We start from the raw sequence: 19416 nt of genomic DNA, 5'->3' as shown, positions 1-19416 counted from the left end.
GCTGCGCAGCGATCCCTCTTGTTGTTCTGGCTTCTGAGATTCAGAATTTTTTTTCTCTTGTTTTCCTCCTCCAAAAACTAGGTGCGTCTTATGGTCTGGTGCGTGCTATAGAGCGAAAAATACGGTATCCTTTGTAGCCAACCAGATTTGTACATTTCATACACCAACACCTGGCTGTGAACAGCAGCAGCAAAAAGCGGGGAGGAGAGAGCAAGGGATAGAGAGAAAAGATTTGCCAAAGCAAGATTGAGGTCTAACAATATTCAGGCCCCATCCAGTTTCACGTTATAGATCAGAATTTTTCTTTGCTTGACAGCAATATCGAAATAGAAGGCATCCATGCAAAAGGAAGAAGAAGATACAAATGCTTGTGATGTCTTTTATCCCCATCTACTTAAGTATGGGGCTAATCACCTTCTCCCTTAAAATGCATTGCGCAGTAACTGCGTTTCTTACCTTCCCTGCCCACGTTCTCCCAGGCAGGCCTTGCAACAGAGCAGAGAGCACCATGCCCAAGTGCGGAGGCACCAGGGAGCCAGTTTGCTTTGCAATGGACGCCATGCTGGCTGCTCCTTGAGCTTTCATCTTCCAAGACTGGGACTGCAAAGCTTTCTGGGTGATTGCTATCAATTCCTCCATATAAAGCCTTATGCCGCCGTAAGTACCTAAGTTTCAAAACACACACAAGATTCACAGGGTGAGTAAAGAGCAGCAGAACCAGGTTAGCTTTAGAATACAGCTTCATGAGAACTACTCTAATCTTTTCCAAGAGAAAATCTTGTAACTTGGGAATTCTCCGAGGCCAAAACTGAGGACTGTGTTCATTCACTATTAAAATCAATGTACAGTGGTACCTCGGGTTAAGAACTTAATTCATTCTGGTGGTCTGTTCTTAACCTGAGATACCACTTCGGCTAATGGGGCCTCCCGCTGCTGCCACTGCGCCACCACCGCACAATTTTTGTTCTCATCCTGGAGCAAAGTTCTTAACCCGAGGTACTATTTCTGGATTAGCAGAGTTTGTAACCTGAAGTGTCTGTAACCCGAGGTACCACTGTATGTACTTTTGGATTTGTATCCCACCCTTTCTATTTCACTAATAGCAGCTCAAGGGGGTTAAACGTATTCAATTACAACTCATTAGACCAGTGTCCCCCAACCTTGGGCCTCCAGCTGTTTTTGGACTACAATTCCCATCATCCTTGACCACTGGTCTTCCTAGCGAGGGATGATGGGAGCTGTAGTCCAAAAACAGCTGGAGGCCCAAGGTTGGGGAACACTGCATTAGACCAACTTACCAGGCACATTTTCCTGCCAGACTTCAGTCCACAGGTTGCCCTCTTCCTTCTCGCCTTTTTCTTCCTCGGGGACCTCGTGCATGCCCAGGAAGGCCAGGGGCAAGACATGTCTGGCTTGGTTCTTCAGTACATCTGGGCTGTAGCGCCCAATGGCATGGATGGTTAACGCACAGGCCATTTTATAGACTTGTTCTGAAGTAAAGAACAAAGTTATAGGTGTGGCCACCTGGCTTTCAATTCACAGAGGAGTTGTCTGCTCTTAGGTAAGGTAAAAGGTAAAGGTACCCCTGCCCGTACGGGCCAGTCTTGACAGACTCTAGGGTTGTGCGCCCATCTCACTCAAAGAGGCCGGGGGCCAGCGCTGTCCGAAGACACTTCCGGGTCACATGGCCAGCGTGACAAGCTGCATCTGGCGAGCCAGCGCAGCACACGGAACGCCGTTTACCTTCCCGCTGGTAAGCGGTCCCTATTTATCTACTTGCACCCGAGAGTGCTTTCGAACTGCTAGGTTGGCAGACGCTGGGACCGAACAGCGGGAGCGCACCCCGCCGCGGGGATTCGAACCGCCGACCTTTCGATCAGCAAGCCCTAGGCGCTGAGGCTTTAACCCACAGCGCCACCCGCGTCCGAGGGCTGCTCTTAGGTAGGGGCACAAATTAATATAGATGCATGGCACTTTTAGTTAATTTTTTAAAAAACTTTTATCATGGAAGCAATGAAGAGACAGGCACTAGCATCAACTATTTGGTGAATTTATCAGAGAAAGGTACATCTTGACCCTTCCGTGTTTCATTTTAAGATGATTTGGGCACATGGGTCAGAAGGAATACCAGCATTACCTTTGTGCTATAGAAGAGTCATATTTTTTCCTGTCTCGTGGTATTTATCATCTCATTAAATGACAAGGTTTAAAATGCACATACACACCTGCACGCACAAACATACCTTCTTTCTCCATGTACCAACTGTTCAGCTTCTGCAGCAATTTGTCAGTGCTGCTGTCCCGTGAGGTCTTTTTAAATGAAACAAAATTAGAAAGGCTCAAATCATTTTGGAACATCTGAACGCAAAAAACCCCCAGAAGTAATAAAATATAAAACTGAGGAGGCACCAAAGCTCCACTCACCCGGACTAGATGTCCCATGGCAAAGGCAAACGTTTTTTGCACCACGGTGTTTCGATCAGTTAGGCCGCTGAGCAAAGCGCTCATGAGCTTGCCTGCGTGAAAAAGACAATGAGCCAAAATGGTAGCTTTGACAACCGGTTTTGAATTAAGGGACAAACTGAGTTCCAGAACCTAAATTAAGCCTATGCTTTGTAGGCTAGACCCACCAAAAGTCCCAATCTGGCCCACGTTTCCCTGCAAACCATGTTCATCCGCCCCACTCCTAATGCATATGTGGCATCATATGTCTGCCAAGTACAGCTATGGCTTCACAGGAACAATCGGGAATAAATTGAGCTCCTGATCATTCCTTTGCTTGGAGCAAGGTGCGCTCCAACTGCTTGTCAGCTGAAGTAGCTTCCATTCAATTCTTCCTTCCCTCCCTCTCCCCACTGCATCAGCTCATAGGCAGGCAAAAGAAGCACTTTTCCAGTTTACTGCTTGGTGCTTCCCATCAGTTCCGCTTAAGGGACTGATCGGTTGGTGAGACTGACACCTGCCAATCGTGTGATGTCATAATGGCACCCTGTGATTGACAGCTGGGTTGTGCCACCCAGCTGCCAAAGTCGGCCCATGGGGTGGGGGCCAGGTAAAGATCTGGTTTACGCAGCCCAAAAGATTCCCTGTCCCTACATTAGGCTAATCCACAGAGTGCTTACTGCTTTTTATTTAAAATGCTTCAATATAAAAACACACAAAGCAGAAACAAGAGCTGGCTAGCTCTATATTACAGAAGCATCCCTTTCCCCAATCACACTTTTACACCATTCGTTTGCAGTGATTTATTTTTTAATAATTTTTATTTGTTTGTAGTGATGTTTTTAATACAGGGAAGGACTGAAAGACCAGGATGACTCTCCATTCACTGAGTCAGTCCTACATAAACTGCAGCGCAGGCAAAAGGGCTCTTTTATCCAGGTGTTGGCAAGGTTTACCTTGCCTGGCCCGGTTCACTCCAGCGGAGATCCCTCTGTGGGCTGGATCAAGCGCATGCCTGCAATTTTTGGCGTCTTGTGTCTGCACAGATGCGATTTTCGGCATCTGCGTCTGTGCAGATGCGCCTTTTGGTGTCTGCACATGCACAGACACAATTTTCAGCACCGCAGAAGTGAGTCCCCACGCCATGCTGGTTTAGCACAGCACGCGGGGACTCGCCGAGCGGGCGGCTCGGTTCGGGGGTGGCTCATGGGCCTGTTAAACAACCCCCGTGGGCCGCTTGTGGCGCATGGGCCTTAGGTTGCCGACCCCTGCTTTAATCCAATTTCTCGCAATGCAAACCATTGAGGCTGCAGCAGAGCCCTCCCTTCAGGAATCTCAGCTGCTCACTGCCATCTCCCTTGGCACATGCACAAGATTTAGGGAAAGGCTGTGACAAAGCCTCTCTTGTTATTAACACTGCTGAAGGAGGAGATTAGAGACTACAGTACTCAACATTCACATATCCCAGGGACTCAGTGAAACAGTCAGACACCTGATACCAATGTGACAGTCAAGCTACCATACCTTTCAAGTAGCAGTAGAATGCCCTGTTCCAAGCAAAGTGAATAATTTGAGGCATAATTGGGAAAGGATAGGGGCGCATCGGCTATGTGCTACCTTCATCTTATGTCTGGGCTGAGGTGAGAGATATTATTATTTAAAATGATGATGACGATGATGCCAAGCCCTTAGCTGAGCAATCTGAGAGCTGCCCACTATCCCAACCTAAACGCCATCTTTGTTAAAACCAGATTATTCAAGCACAGATAATTAGGTGTGTATTATAATTAGGAAATGTGCTTCTCGCTAGAGGCAAGGAATACAGAAAACAACCAAAGTGTAAGGTGGGGGGGGGGGGACACCCACCTGAATACGGCGTCAGGTCTTGAGGGCACTGAGTGGTCAGTGATACAATTACACTAGCACAACCGCCCTGAAAATATGGAAAAGCGAAATCCAGTTATGAGCTTACTCTGCTGGGCAAGATACAGGTTTTGCAAGCCTATGCACATTTACCAGACATGTAAACCTGATATGCATTTTAATATTTACCTTCAGTTTAGAATGCATACTTTTAACTCTTGGGTTTCATTCATTTTGCTTTTTTAAAAAAAGAAACTTGGTTTGAAGTCTATTTTCATCGACAATTTTAACATACATATTATATTCTTTGCAGTTAAGTGGTAAGTAAAATGTTGTTAAATAAATAAATGAATTGCTTTGAAATAAGCCCCACTGAATTCATCAGAACATATTTTGAAATAAATATGCCTAGGATCGGTCTGACAGTCATTCATTGTCAGGCTTCAGAGAATCAGATCCCTCCCCCAGCGGCAGTAATTAAGCAGATCAAATGAAAGGAGCGTTCTTACCAGGTAAGTTCTTTAATAATCACAGCGAGAGACAACGGAATGCCTATCTCTCAAAAAAATGGCGTTGCTCCCAGTAAAGGTTGTCCCCATTAATCTACGTCACTCCTACATCGGGCAATCTGAGTTTGTTGCCGTTGCGCTTTCTGTTCTATCACTTTCCAAGCCCTTCTAGTCTTAGGTGAAGGGGGGTCAGGAATACTGTCCAAGGAGACTGAATCTGCCAGCTGTCTCTCTCTTGGGGTTTCCTCTTTAAGCTGCTCCTCACCCAGTATTTCCCAGCTCTCCCCCCCCCCCCCGGGCTCTTCCCCTCTGCAAACCACTGTCCTAAATCAATGCTGTCCTCCTGCCCTTGGAAAGGTTCAGAAAAAGGAGGGGTGGCTGCCACCATTCTTCCTCAGTCCAGTCCCTGACATTCATTCTATTGGTACTTGCAGTTTCTATATTCACCCTAGGTACCTGAAACTTTGGGGAATCTATGCACAATGGAGGAGCTGGATTGCACCCATTCTCTCTCTCTCTCTCTCTCTCTCTCACACACACACACACACACACAAAAACACGTACACGTGTGTGTGCCTTTTCATTACCACTAAGCCTGCCTCACATTGACAGTTGCCGCCCCACCTGAGGGCTCAGCTCCTCATCATATCTTAAAATCAAACGATCACAGAGCTATATGGCAGACCCAATGCATATTTTCCTAGCCACTTAATCTGTGCTTTCCCATCTCTGTCCTCGTTGCAAAACAGCCTCCTAGAGAAATAATTATACCTTGGTGCCGATGCCTAGTCCACTTCTAGTCAGTTCGCACAGCCTGGGAACCAATTCACCCAGAACAGAAACATCCAAATACTGTAAGCACTATAGAAAGTGAAAATCAAAAGGTGAAAATCAAAAGATTGACAAGACTGGTGCCATTAGTAAAGAATGCTGGTGCCATTATTAAAAAATGCTGTTCATAAGCTGCTTGCTAGCGCATCACCAGAAGGCTTAGGGACAATCTAGTTGTGCTATGCTATACCTGTGATGGGCAACCTGGGTGATAACCGATCACCTGCCGAAGAGCAAAGGGAGAGCTGTGTGCTAAGGAGGGAGACTCAGATGATCAAGGGCCTGGAAACCAAGTTTTATAAGGAATAGCTGAGAGAACTGGATATGTTTAGGCTGGTACAGAGGAGATATGATGGCCCTCTTCCAACTTCTAAAGGGCCGCCACATAGAGGATGGAGCAACCTTATTTTCTCCTGCTCCAGAGGCTATGGCCTGAACTGATGGATTTGTTACAGGAAAGGTAACTCCGACTAAACATCAGGAAGATTTTTCTGGCAGTAAGAGTTGTTCCAACAGTGGAACAGACTCCCACAAGTGGTGGTGGGCTCTCCTTCCTTGGGAGGTTTGAAACCAGAGGTTGGAGGGCCATCTGTCATATATGATCGGATCGAGATTCCTGCATTGCCTGGGGGTTGGAAGAGATGACCCCAGGGTCCCTTGCAACTGTAAGATTCTATGATTCTTAAGTGAACACAAGTTACCTACCATGTTGATAGTCTCCATCATGGGGGAGGACTTAGCAGCACTGAGTCTTGCGCTATCCATTGCCGCCTGAAGGACACAGAGAAAAGCAAAAAAACGTGTATAACCAGAATCTGAAATTAGTAAAGCAGCAAGAGAAAACAGAAGGTGTATATGGTTACCAAGCAAGAAGCAAGAACGGTAATATTAAAAGCGTCTGGAGAGTCAGAGGAACAAAAGTCCCATGAGCAGGAGGAGGATTTAGAAGTATTTGACTGCACTCAAGATTTCACTTGTTTCGTTAACCTGAGATTTATATTTATATTTTAACTTGAGGTGGGCAACCTGTGGTCCTCCAGATGTTGAACTCCCAACTCCCATCAGACCCAGCGAGCATGCCCAATGGTGAGAGATGATAGGAATTGTAGTTTTGCAACATCTGGGAGAGGCACAGGTTCAATATCCTTTCAAATTCAAGTGGCATTTTAAAAATAAAAATGCATTACAATGTTTAATTCCATTAAATCCACTATATCATTCCTCCATAGCCGCAAAAGCTTTTAACACATAACCGCTGATGTCCATTTACTTATATATGTGTATTTGCTTGCACTGACCTTTTCCTGCTCCGTAGCACGCAGACTCAAGTAATTGAGGACCTGGGGTTCCAGCACACTCAGAGACTCCAACAAAGCTGGGATGAGCTTGGGTGCGTGTGGCTTGAGCATGGCCCCGGCACTTTTACTGATCTTCACCAAGGTGTTAATGCTATAGCAAAAGGAACAGAGAATAAGGATGGAAGAAAGGCATACCCCCAAAGGCATACTCTTCCATTGTCTCCTGAGACAGAAAGATGCCAACAACAACAGTGCAGAAATGTCTTCCCCTAAGTAAGTATATCAATAGATGGGGTTGTCTAGTTCATCTCAGTTAAGAACATATGGAGGCCAGAAGAAAGATTCTTTGGCTGGATACACTCAAGGTATTCAATTGGGGAAAATGGGAAAATGTGAGAACGCACCTGAGAGTCCGCACTTCAGTCACAGTATTCATCATTCCTTTATCAAGCAGGCATGGCAACAGGACAGCTATTGTTCTCTGGCCTGCAGCTCCTTTGGACGGGTCGCACATCTTCACACACACCTGAAAAGAAAAAGAAGACACTCCAGTGTGACCCTCCGCAAGCTCTCCTCCTTGAATGAACATGCGTGTTGCTGTGATGAATACAAGAAGCCTCAACCAAGAATACATGGGGTCAGGTTGTGATGGGAGGGGAAATTCTGTGGGTCAGTGGAATGGCTTTGGTCCATGCAGATTCAATGATAATTTACCTTACTTAATGTTTTCAGGGCTAACTCTGCTGCCTTCCGTACGGATTCCTGCAAAAGAAAAAAAAGGGGGGTGGGGGGAAAGTTTTTGATTTTAAGCTGTTCAATGTAATTTAAGTCACTATGAACCACAGAGGGATTTCATCCTGATGTTTTTGTCCTAACCTGCGTTGCTCATTTTGGGAACCGTATTACCTGAATCAGTATGGGAGATGACCCATAGGGCAAATGTAAGGGCTTGCATGTAAAGTTCAGGAGTTACCGTATTTTTCGCTCTATAAGACGCACCTAGTTTTAGAGGAGAACAAGAAAAAAAATATTCTCCCCCTCTCTGCGCAGCGCCCCTTCAGGGAAGTGGGAGGAAAAATGGAAGGGGCTCCGTTTCTCCTGTTGCTTCCGTTTCTCCTCCCGCTTTGCTGGAGGCGCTGAGCAGAGAGGGAGAGAATTTTTTTTTTCTTGTTCTCCTCTAAAACTAGGTGCGTTTTAGAAAGCTGTGCAGCGCCTCTCCTGGCTTCAGCGAAAGCTGCGCAGCCTGCATTCTCTCCATAAGACACACACACATTTCCCCTTACTTTTTAGGAGGGGAAAAGTGCGTCTTATAGAGCGAAAAATACAGTAACAACCCTGCTGCACACAGCACAGACAGGTAAGACACAGGCACACTACAGGATCAAGCTCACTAACCATCTATGGTATGAGTACAAAACTTAGTGAGATTCAGTAGGGGGGGAGTGAAGAACCTTTTTTTGGGGGGGGGGCGAGTGTCACATTTCCTCTTGGTCAACTCTCTGGGAATTACGTATCAGCAGCAAGGGGAAGTGGGTGTGGCCCCCCACGCAACCCCCCACCCACCCACAATCTTCTCCGGCTCACTCCAGCAATTAGGCTTGAAAAAGAAATCTGGCTGTTTCGCAAGCCTAAATGCTAGAGGGGAATCCTGGTCTCCCAAGAATCTAGGGAGGAAGTCTTAACTCTTCCCTTTCCAGGAAAATCACATCCTGCCCTCCAGCAACCATTAGGCTGATAGGGGGCAAATTGTATATTCAAGCCAATAGGCTCCCCACCCCAGCCTAATTACAGTGAGCAGAAGTGTTTTTTTGGCCTGAAGAGGCAAGTGTCACTGTACATGCCAAGATCATTGCTGTCTCAGCTGTAACCACCATCACAACTAGGCTTGAAAGAAGTTTGCATTGCCTCCAGCAGAATGCCCTTTATACTCTTTGCAAGACTAATTGTGGTGGAGAGGGGAGGAGCGGGGCAGAAAGGGGATGCTGCAAGCTGTTAAGCTTCACAGTGGAAAAATCGCAAGCCACTGGTTCCAATGGCAACCTGGGGTGAAGGGTATTTAAAACAGGATGGAAAGGTTTAAGCCCCCTCCCAGCTATATTACCACAACGGATTACGTTTGATGATACTACCCTTATTAATGTACAAAATTAAAAATACAGAGATCAAAATAATAATAATAATTTATTATTTGTACCCCAACCATCTGGCTGGGTTGCCCCCAGCCACTCTGGGTGGCTTCCAGCATATTTAAAAACATAGCAAAACATTGAACCTTAAAAGGCTTCCCTATACAGGGCTGCCTTTAGGTGTTTCCTAAATGTTGTATAATGACTCCTTAACATCTAATGAGAGGGCCTTCTACAGTGTGGGTGCCACTACCGAGAAGGCCTTCGGATCTTCTCACTTAATCTGTCCAGGGTAGCTTGACCCTGGCTCTACCTAAAAAAATTAATAAATGTAACTGGAGACAAACCCTATAATAATACGAAGATGCTTCAAAAGTTAAGACGTAAGCTCTGATACATTGTACCCTCAAAGCTGTATCCTCAGATAACTAGAAATAGTATGTGCGGTGCATATCCCTGAAGTGTTGCTTTTATTAAGGTTCTTCATGGTTTTTGTTTTATAGGCCTTGAAAATCACCCAAAATTTGCGCTGGCTGTGGAGTGGAGGGACAGGTCTTGTATGCAACATCACACTATATTCAGGGGAAAGCAAATTCTAACAGCGGATCTGAGTTTGACTGACACCAAGAACCAGCTGGAATTCTGCCAGTGATTCCAGTTGGAAAAAGGAAATGTCCAAGTCCTCAGGAGCAAACTGTTTGCGAAAGCCTGTTTTTATGTCCTGTAGAAACGGAACAATTTATACTAGACACGTAAAAAACTTTAGTACCTTTATGTCATCTTGCACTCTAAAGAGAGTTTCCCATATTTCTGGAAGTTTATGAATAATGTCGTCCAAGGGTCTTCCTCTTAGCAAATCATTCAATGCTAGACAGCTATGGCAAGAGCTTAGTCATTATACTTTATTAACACCAAGTTTCTCAAAACCAATAATATTAAGAAAGAAAGAAAAACTTAGAAGGATCATTTTCCAAACAGTAATGCCTATGAGGAAAAGACCTCTTAATTTCACTGGGGGGGAAATCTCATCTAGCCCCCCCAAATCTCTTCAAATATAATTCATTCCTATTTTAAAACTCCCTTCCCTCTACAAAAAGAGGCTTTAGGATAGCAGGTGCATATGTGGTGCTTATGAGTGATGCAAATTTAACAGCAAATTCCTTTATTCCTCCTGCCTGTTGCTCAGAGATTAAAAAATAAATAAATCACCCAATGCTGGAAATCTACACGTCGAGCCCCGAACCTTCCAAAAGCATGAAACTTTTTATTTACATGGGAACAAATGGTTTCAGAAAGACATACCTGGACTCTCGGATCCGCCACATGTTACTGGTCAAGTTGCTTATTAAATCATCAAGGATTTCTTTCATATATTTGTCCACCTGATCAAATAAAAATGAACTGTAAACATTAATGGCTTCCCTGTATCCAGAAATGCTTTTTCCTGTACTATGCACAGCATGCGTGTGTACGCACGCATCTAGCAAAGTGTGCCTTATCTGACCTCGTCACGGACTATTTTCCTAGCGTCTTGCCCGTTTAAAAGAATATCCAGCTATCTCTTTTACATGTTATGAGCTGCCAGAACCATCACAAAAATACAGGGATAGAGAACGGCTATCCGTTACTTACTGCAGATTTGTCTGTCACAAGCGCATTCCAAATGCTGGTCATAGCCTGCCGGATCCCTAGATTGGGGTCAAACTGGTAACGATAGAGACGAGGAAGAAGCTGGGGGAGAAAAGGGGCGAGCTGTTCCCCAGCTTTGGTTGCGATCACATTAAAACCGAAAGCAGCTCCCTGAGAAAACAAAAAAGGACGGTTAAAGCCAATAATTTAAAAACCTCCATCTTAATAATACTAATGCTACAACCAATTGTAATTTTTATGTTGCTCCCCGCCCATCTGGTTGCGTTGCCCCAGCCACTCTGGGTGGCTCCCAACAGAATATTAAAAACACAATAAAACCTCAAACATTAAAAACTTCCCTAAACAGGGCTGCCTTCTGATGTCTTCTAAAAGTCAGATAGTTGTTCATTTCCTTGACACCTGAAGGGAGGGCATTCCACAGGGCGGGCGCCACCACCGAGAAGGCCCTCTGCCTGGTTCCCTGTAGCCTCACTTCTCGCAGTGAGGGAACCGCCAGAAGGCCCTCAGAGCTGGAGCTCAGTGTCCAGGCTGAACAATGGGGGTGGAGATGCTCCTTCAGGTATACTGGGCCGAGGCCAGTATTAAATAGTATTTACTTTATGTTTCATTTTTAATTTTCTTTAATGTGATGAATTACTGAAAATATTTATATAAAGTTAACATCTTACATTAAAAACCTGACAGGCTTTTCACCAAAGCCAGACTAAACGTCTCTCCTTCTGCAGTGTTGGATGGCAGGTTGAGAGGAGTTCCCTACCAGGACAGACTTTGCTCATGTGCTCGATTCCATAAAACATATTTTGTTGCACTGTGCAAAATATGAGCAAGCCAGGGCTGAACTGATATTACCCTTGCTGGTACCTTTCCCAGGAAAATCAGAGGCTCACTATGTCAGGTTCCTATTGGAAGACCGGACAAATGCTAGAACATTAGCAGCGGCAAAGTTTTTATCGGTGGTTGCAAGAACCAACAATCCCTATATTCTGAACAAAATGCTTGTTTAACCTGGAGGTAGGCTGCATGGTAGGTCCGTATAGTTAAAGCCATGGTTTTCCCAGTAGTAATGTATGGAAGTGAGAGCCGGACCATAAAGAAGGCTGATCGCCGAAGAATTGATGCTTTTGAATTATGGTGCTGGAGGAGACTCTTGAGAGTCCCAAGGACTGCAAGAAGATCAAACCTCTCCATTCTGAAGGAAATCAGCCCTGGGTGCTCACTGGAAGGACAGATTGTGAAGCTAAGGCTCCAATACTTTGGCCACCTCATGAGAAGCGAAGACTCCCTGGAAAAGATCCTGATGTTGGGAAAGATGGAGGGCACAAGGAGAAGGGAACGACAGAGGACGACATAGTTGGATAGTGTTCTTGAAGCTACAAACATGAGTCTGACCAAACTGCAAGAGACAGTGGAAGACAGGAGTGCCTGGCGTGCTCTGGTCCATGGGGTCACGAAGAGTCGGACACGACTAAACAACAACACTAGCCACAATGGCTATGTTGTACCTCCACTGTCAGAAGCAGTATGCCTCTGAATACCAATTACTGGAAATCACAAATGGGTGCAATGCTGCTGAGCCCTTGTCCTGCTTTTGAGCTTCCCATAGGCACCTGGTTGGCTGCTGAGAACCGGATTCTGGGCTAGAAGAGCCACTAGTCTCATCCAGCAGAAAGTCTTCTTATGTTCTTATCCCTTCTAATTTTTTTAAGATTCTACAATGCTGGGTTTCAGGTCACAGTTCAAAAAAGGGGAACAACTTCCTACAACGTGACCCGGAATGTGCACCTTATTACAGGCTTTTCTTTTGTTCCGTTCCACCGTTCAGACTTTGAGTAGCCTTAAATGCAATTACCTTCCGAGAGTTCCACATTGCATGGTGATTGGCCAAATTCATGAACTTGTACACCAAGTCTGGCTGGTTGAGGTCGCTAGCGAGCGAACAAAGCTCCTGGTAAGTAGAAAGACCCTGGCTTGGGAAAACAGGAATGAAAAATTAATGCCGCTTAAAAAAAAAAAAAACCAAAAAAAAAACCACACCCTCCACTAGGAAAAATTACAAGGAAATGGGACTTTTATATTGTCAAAGTCGCATTCTGGGGTCGATTTAAATAACAGCTATTGGACAGCAGAGTACTTTCTCAAAACTCTTAAATGGGAAAACTTCCCGATAAAACTGAATGAGGAAACCAACACCTTCAGATTTAGTGTACTCATAGTTCTAGAGCAGGAGTCAGCAAACTTTTTCAGGAGGGGGCCGGTCCACTGTCCCTCAGACCTTGTGGGGGGCCGGACTATATTTGGGGGGGGGGGGGGATGAACAAATTCCTATGCCCCACAAATAACCCGGAGATACTTGTTAACTAAAAGGACACATTCTACTCATGTAAGAACACCCAGGCAGGCCCCACAAATAACTCAGAGATGCATTTTAAATAAAAGGACACATTCTACTCATGTAAAAACATGCTGATTCCCGGACCATCCGTGGGCCGGATTTAGAAGGCGACTGGGCCGGATCCGGCCCCTGGGCCTTTGTTTGCCTACCCATGTTCTAGAGAAAAATGCGGGGGGGGGGCCCACACCCAAGGAAGCCTTTTTCAGAGTCCAAACATTACAATTAGTCAATGAGCTTACCCATCTGGAGTCTTGCCGAGGCCTGATCCCTGGAACATCACTGTCTCCCCAGTCACTTCATGCCTGGCTCTGGGAAAAAAGTATGCTTTTATAGATCTTAAAAAAAAAAAACCCTTAAAAGATAAGAGAACTATTCAAGTGTTTGAAATCCATCACGTGATGACGAAGCAAGTAGGAGTGAGCACATCAGTTCTTCCGCTCCCATTCCCATCGCTCTCCATAAAGTAGGGGGGTCACTTTGGCAGTGGGGTGCGGGTCTACTCAACACGTGCAAATCCCCCACCTGATTTAAAACCTGGTCTTCCAAGGTTCCAAATTCCACGGGAAGCTTGCGTGGTTAAAAACTCACTGCTTCAGAAGTTATTCTTCCTACTTGTGGAGGATGATGTACAATAGCAAGGGCAGGGACTGTGTACCCAGCCATGAACACCCCCCCGTTATGTTAGCTGCTTAGAAAACCTGAACAGGGCTACGGACTACATAGGACTCTTGGTACCAGCAAAACAGTACCAGCTCTGAGCATACAAAAGAACCTATCATGAAAGCGGGCATGTGTAATGGACAATAGATCACATTCGCTTTCAAGGACTCCCACTTCACTTTCACCTGTCAGGCAGAGTGAAGTGGTGCACCCACCTGTCAAAGGGAGGAAGGAAGATGAGGATAAAAAACTAATGCACCCTGCATCTGCGAGTCCCCTCTCTCATGTATCAGATTGTGTGCACAAGACAGTTTTGAAAATGCTTAAAAGTCTGTTCGTCCGACAACCCGCCCCCCAACCTGCTCACAGGTTGATCAGTGGAAAGAGTTGGCCCTGGCAAGTATCAACCACTCTCAATTCCAACCTGATAATTGCCACCTGCCTAGATTTTAACTTGTCTGAATTAATTTTAAGGTGTATTTTAATTAATTGATGTCTGTTTTATGCATATTGTTTTTATGATGTTAGCTGTTCTGAGCCCGGCTTCGGCCGGGATACAAATTATTATTATTATTATTATTATTATTATTATTATTATTATTATTATTATTATTATTATCTGAATTCTGCCCCACCTGATTGGCGGTATTTTAGTTATTCTGCTAAGACTTGGGTCTGCAGCATGTACATTGAATACACCAACTTGTACAAATGTTATAAATGAGCTCATAATCACGCCGCTGCCTGGATAGATGGAGCTACAAGGTCATTCAGTCCTGACCTCTACACCCAGACCAGAATTTTCACCTTTATGATTGGGCCACCGTGCAAAAAGGTTTTACACCAAGGAAGCCCACATTCAATCCAAATTGCAGTCTCTAATAAGCATATGGTGGATAACCAGCATGTCCCAAACATACCTGGAGATTTAAGTGAAATATTTCACACTCGTGATTCACAAATGGTGCCCTCCCTTTAGCAAATACAGTAAATGTAGGCAAAGGGGCTTCAGGGCTTCCTTTCAAAGACACCAGCTAACACCCTATCTGTGGCTGGTATTCAACCATGTTTTACTCAGTGTAATCCTTTTGAAATTAATGGACTTAACTTAATCAAGTTACTTAATTTCAATGGGTCTTACTCTAAGTAAAACTTACTGGAATACCACTCTTTATATTTAAGTCCCTTATTTTCAAAGCTTTGTCTCTTAAACCACACTCTCCTCTTCTCTGACACGGATCCCACACACGACGAGGTGCAAACAAGTACCTTCTCCCAGTCATAAGAGTTTCCACAAGAGTAGTAACCAGCTCCTGCTGGTCTTGCTCACTCCCAAGCTCATACACCAAACCGAGGCCTTTGGAAGCAACATCTTGACTGAGTTCTTCGAGAAACAGAAAACAAAATCGTATGAATAGGGAATAAGAATTAGAGCTCTGGCAAAATGATGATGACATTAAGATATGCTTCACACGCATAAGAAGTACAGAAGCTCTGCAAACGCGCTGTTTGAAACACCACCACAACCTTGAACTAGCTATCATCGTGATCCAGAAAATCAGGCCTGACAGTCTGAAGTCCTACAAGTTTTAGGGAGTCCTCTCTCATGCAAAGGAATGTTGCCTTGATGCATGACAATTCCCCACTGTGCTTCTGGCACATGATAGAAGATCGCGGGAAAAAGCCTTTGCACACTTGGATTGCAATTCCAGAATGCCATAGTGCATTCTGGAGGAGAAGGGCATGCACGGTGTAAGGCTTTGGGGATAACTAAGAGAGACGCGAGTGGCACTGTGGGTTAAAGCACAGAGCCTAGGACTTGCCGATCAGAAGGTTGGCGGTTCGAATCCCCGCGACGGGGTGAGCTCGGTCCCTGCTCCTGCCAACCTAGCAGTTTGAAAGCACGTCAAAGTGCAAGTAGATAAATAGGTACCGCTCCAGAGGGAAGGTAAACGGCGTTTCCGTGCGCTGCTCTGGTTCGCCAGAAGCAGCTTAGTCATGCTGGCCACATGACCCGGAAGCTGTACACCGGCTCCCTTGGCCAATAAAGCGAGATGAGCGCCGCAACCCCAGAGTCGGCCACGACTGGACCTAATGGTCAGGGCTCCCTTTATCCTTTACCTTTACAGTCGTACCTCGGAAGTCGAGTGGAATCCGTTCCAGAAGTCCGTTTGACCTCCCAAATGTTTAGAAACCAAACTGCCGCTTCTGAAGCTCCTGCAGCCAATCAGAAGCCGCGGAAACCGCGTCGGAAATTCGGCTTCCAAAGAACGTTCACAAACCGAACAGTCACTTCCGGGTTTGTGGCATTTGGGAGCCAAAACATCCGAGTACCAAGGCGTTTGGGATCCAAGGTACGACTGTACTGGAGAGGACAGTGCCTTAGGATCTAGACTGCCAAATGGAGAAAAGCAGGGGGAATGGGAACATTGCATGTCCTGTGGCTGCCTGCTTAGCTAGGTACAATAGTAGTAAAAACTTTGAGAGTGTTGTTTACTGAGCACAAACTTCTCCCCCTGCCCATTGTTCTGGTCATGGTGGTCAGTTAGAGTCTCTGCTTTACACATTGATCCAACAGAAAGTATCAGTTTATCCATCTCACAGCACTAATTTTCTGAAACCAGCATGTCAGTAGCAGTCTATATTTTTAATTTCCACTCTCTGTTCATATTCAGTAGCTGCTTTACTTCACTGCATTGCTAAACGATAAACTTTACTGTTCCATGGGATGGAAACAAATATACAAGGCTGCATTTAAGAATAACAGTTTGGGCAATGCTCTTCTACTTGTATCAATATTTGTAGCAAAAATAGTAATAAACAAAAATTAGGTTATAATCTGAATTCCAAAAAGGCTATGCTTAAAAAAAAAAAAAAAGCGCCCAATTTTGATAGTCCAGTTTATTTTTTGAACTTATTCTTAAAAGTGCAAAGCCAGAAAAAAGATAAAATAAATGCACCTCTACTCAGTAGCAACTCCTATTGAGTTCAAAGGAAACAAACCAAACCAAAACAAAACAAAATAGTAGGAGAGCCTTGACAGCACTAAGGAGAATGCCAGTGTGTCTGGTGGCACTGGGCAACAGGTTGGGGACCCTAACGTTAGTCTGTGTTATTCATTTTATAGGGTTTTTACAACTGAACATTGTTGTTGTTGTTTTTCCCTTACTACTTTCTTAGCCACCCTGGTGTTACGCTGGAGATGTGCAAAACAAATCATGTAAAGAGGAAAGCAAGTAGAATTCTACTTACCGTCACTGTCGGATAGAGTAGTTACAAATGCAGTTTGGATTTCTTTGAGATGAGACTGCAAAAGAAGGGGGGGGGAGGCAGCTTTTTTCTCACATTCTTAGACTCATCCTACTAGAGTGTCTGAAAAAGTCTCCCATTAAAATAAAGAAGAATAAAACCCTTGCCCAATAACCCATCTGCACATTGGGGCGGGGGGAGGACTAGATCACAGGGCAGGAAATTCCAGGGCAGGAACTCGGTACAGCCTGGTTTGCAGGAAACAAAGGTTCATTCCCTATGTTAACGTGTTGCCTTCTATGAAAGAAACATCTGAGCCTACGCAGTTGCCCTGCACCATGGTTTGGGTTACCATGACATGCAAACCAGGCCAATGAGAAAAGAGAGCACAAAAGATTGACAAAACCAAACAGAGGAAAGAAAGAAAGAAAGAAAGAGAGAGAGAGAGAGAGAGAGAGAGAGAGAGAGAGAGAGAGAGAAGGGAAATTTGCTTTGTCTTTATACCTTAATTTCTTTGTGGGTGCTGAGCTTCTTCACCAGTGATAAAAGCCAGATGCAGGATGCTTGTCTTATGTGAGGGTTGGGGCTGACAATGTGCTTATTCAAAATGACATCCAAGACCCAGGGAACCACATCGTTAACTTTCACATCTATTTTAATTAAACGAACAGAGAAGAGGAGAGAAGTTTATTCCAAACAAAAGAATTTGGGGGGAAACGAACTGGTCCATCGGCTAGCATTTAATGTTTTAAAATTAGAAGTTCAGCATTTTGGCCCTTACTGGACTTTTCTCCAAGTTCAGGTAACCTCCTGTAGGCTTGTGCTTAGGAAAATCTGCAACATACCCTATATACGGTTAGAGTGGGATATAAATCATGACTTTGGTGCGTCAGTGTTCTTGGCTTAAGGCCTCGCCGAGGTACATTCAGCATCAAGCGAGAATTCAAAAGGACCAAACTCAGAATAAAATGCAGAGACAAAAAGGCTTGACGCAAATTTGGAAAACCAGGTATGTTTAACTGTAGGTGCTTTTCTCCTCTCAATTATGAACTGAAGATATTACAGTGGTACTTTGGGTTACAGACGCTTCAGGTTACGCGGTTTTGGGTTGCGCACCGCGCTGAACCCGGAAGTACCAGATCAGGTTACTTCCAGGTTTCAGAGCTTGCGCATGTGCAGAAGCACCTAATCATGACCCACATGTGCGCAGACGCAGCGCTGCGGGTTGCGAACATGCCTTCCGCATGGATCACATTCACAACCCGAGGTTCCACTGTACATCCTATTACAGTGGTGCCCCGCAAGACGAATGCCTCGCAAGACGGAAAACCCGCTAGACGAAAGGGTTTTCCGTTTTGGAGGTGCTTCGCAAAACGAATTTGCTATGGGCTTGCTTCGCAAGACGAAAATGTCTTGCGATTCCTGGGGGTTTTTTTCCCTCCCCCCCTTTTCCCCCAAGCCCCTAAACCGCTTAACAGCTGTTCGCTAAGCCGCTTATCAGGTGATCGCTAAGCCGCTTAACAGCTGATCTAAGCCTCTTATCAGCTGATCTAAGACGCTAATAGCCTTTTAGCAGCTAATCCGCTAATCCCTTAAGCCTTTAATAGCCGCTAATAGCCGCTAAACCGCTAATAGCGCTAATCCGCTAATGGGCTTGCTTCGCAAGATGGAAAAAACCGCAAGACGAAGAGACTTGCGGAACGGATTCTTTTCGTCTTGCGAGGCACCACTGTACAAGGCTATGGGGCTGGAGAAAGGCTTAATCCCAGGTGGCTATTAAGTATTTGAGTATGAAGCCAGCATCTGAAGGGAAGGGGGAGAGAAACTGAATAGAAGAGATTAGTTTCCACTGATACTGGTCTGGCATTGAACTGATGAAAAGGGGGATAAAGGATTGCATACACAAGTAGTCATTTATCCCCAAACCTACCAGCTGGAGGAGTATATTCTTCTTCAGCTACCATCCACGCATCCCGGGCAGCTACAGAGCTAGTTCCTATCGCAGCACTGGTAATAGCTTCACCAACAGTAAACTGCAGTTCAATTTGCTTGGCCTGAGAAACACACACACACACAAAACAGGAATTACATTTCAACTTGCTCAGTTCTCCATTGGCAACATGAAAGTTCTGACTATTCTAGAGAGCAAAGGGAGGTGTGCCTTTTTTGCTGAACTGCTCTGAAGGATCTGCCAACTCATTCCTGCGTTCGGGTGCTGACACTCTAACTTCTAAGTGACTGAAAATGTCACAACCCATGCCACTCAAAGGGCGAGGCAGAACAAGGTGGAGCACGCTTATATAAGGTGCAGGAGCCGGGAACCATGCGAAATGGTCGTCGACTCCCATCAGATGTCAAGGAAACAAACAACTATCTGACTTTTAGAAGACATCTGA

The 19416-nt window shown here is 45.1% G+C and overlaps 1 protein-coding gene across 7 annotated transcripts in view; it reads right to left on the bottom strand.

Moving 5' to 3' along the window:
* ECPAS (Ecm29 proteasome adaptor and scaffold) overlaps window positions 1–19416 on the bottom strand; it is a 61805-nt gene that overhangs the window by 10875 nt on the left and 31514 nt on the right. For all 7 annotated transcript variants that reach the window (XM_083419272.1, XM_083419274.1, XM_083419271.1 and 4 more), the window contains 19 exons: window positions 18951–19074; window positions 17525–17670; window positions 17024–17078; window positions 15041–15155; window positions 13351–13419; window positions 12569–12686; window positions 10702–10869; window positions 10372–10451; window positions 9839–9944; window positions 7658–7705; window positions 7348–7469; window positions 6944–7094; window positions 6351–6416; window positions 5586–5675; window positions 4309–4375; window positions 2425–2516; window positions 2244–2310; window positions 1299–1490; window positions 457–665 (listed from right to left, as the gene is read on the bottom strand). In XM_083419272.1, coding sequence (XP_083275398.1) covers window positions 457–665; window positions 1299–1490; window positions 2244–2310; window positions 2425–2516; window positions 4309–4375; window positions 5586–5675; window positions 6351–6416; window positions 6944–7094; window positions 7348–7469; window positions 7658–7705; window positions 9839–9944; window positions 10372–10451; window positions 10702–10869; window positions 12569–12686; window positions 13351–13419; window positions 15041–15155; window positions 17024–17078; window positions 17525–17670; window positions 18951–19074 — 2085 coding nt within the window. The remainder of the gene's footprint in view (window positions 1–456; window positions 666–1298; window positions 1491–2243; window positions 2311–2424; window positions 2517–4308; window positions 4376–5585; window positions 5676–6350; window positions 6417–6943; window positions 7095–7347; window positions 7470–7657; window positions 7706–9838; window positions 9945–10371; window positions 10452–10701; window positions 10870–12568; window positions 12687–13350; window positions 13420–15040; window positions 15156–17023; window positions 17079–17524; window positions 17671–18950; window positions 19075–19416) is intronic.

Source organism: Podarcis tiliguerta (assembly GCF_965153285.1).
Source record: "Podarcis tiliguerta genome assembly, chromosome: 17".
NCBI lineage: Eukaryota > Metazoa > Chordata > Lepidosauria > Squamata > Lacertidae > Podarcis > Podarcis tiliguerta.
This window is presented reverse-complemented; position numbering and strand designations above follow the sequence as displayed.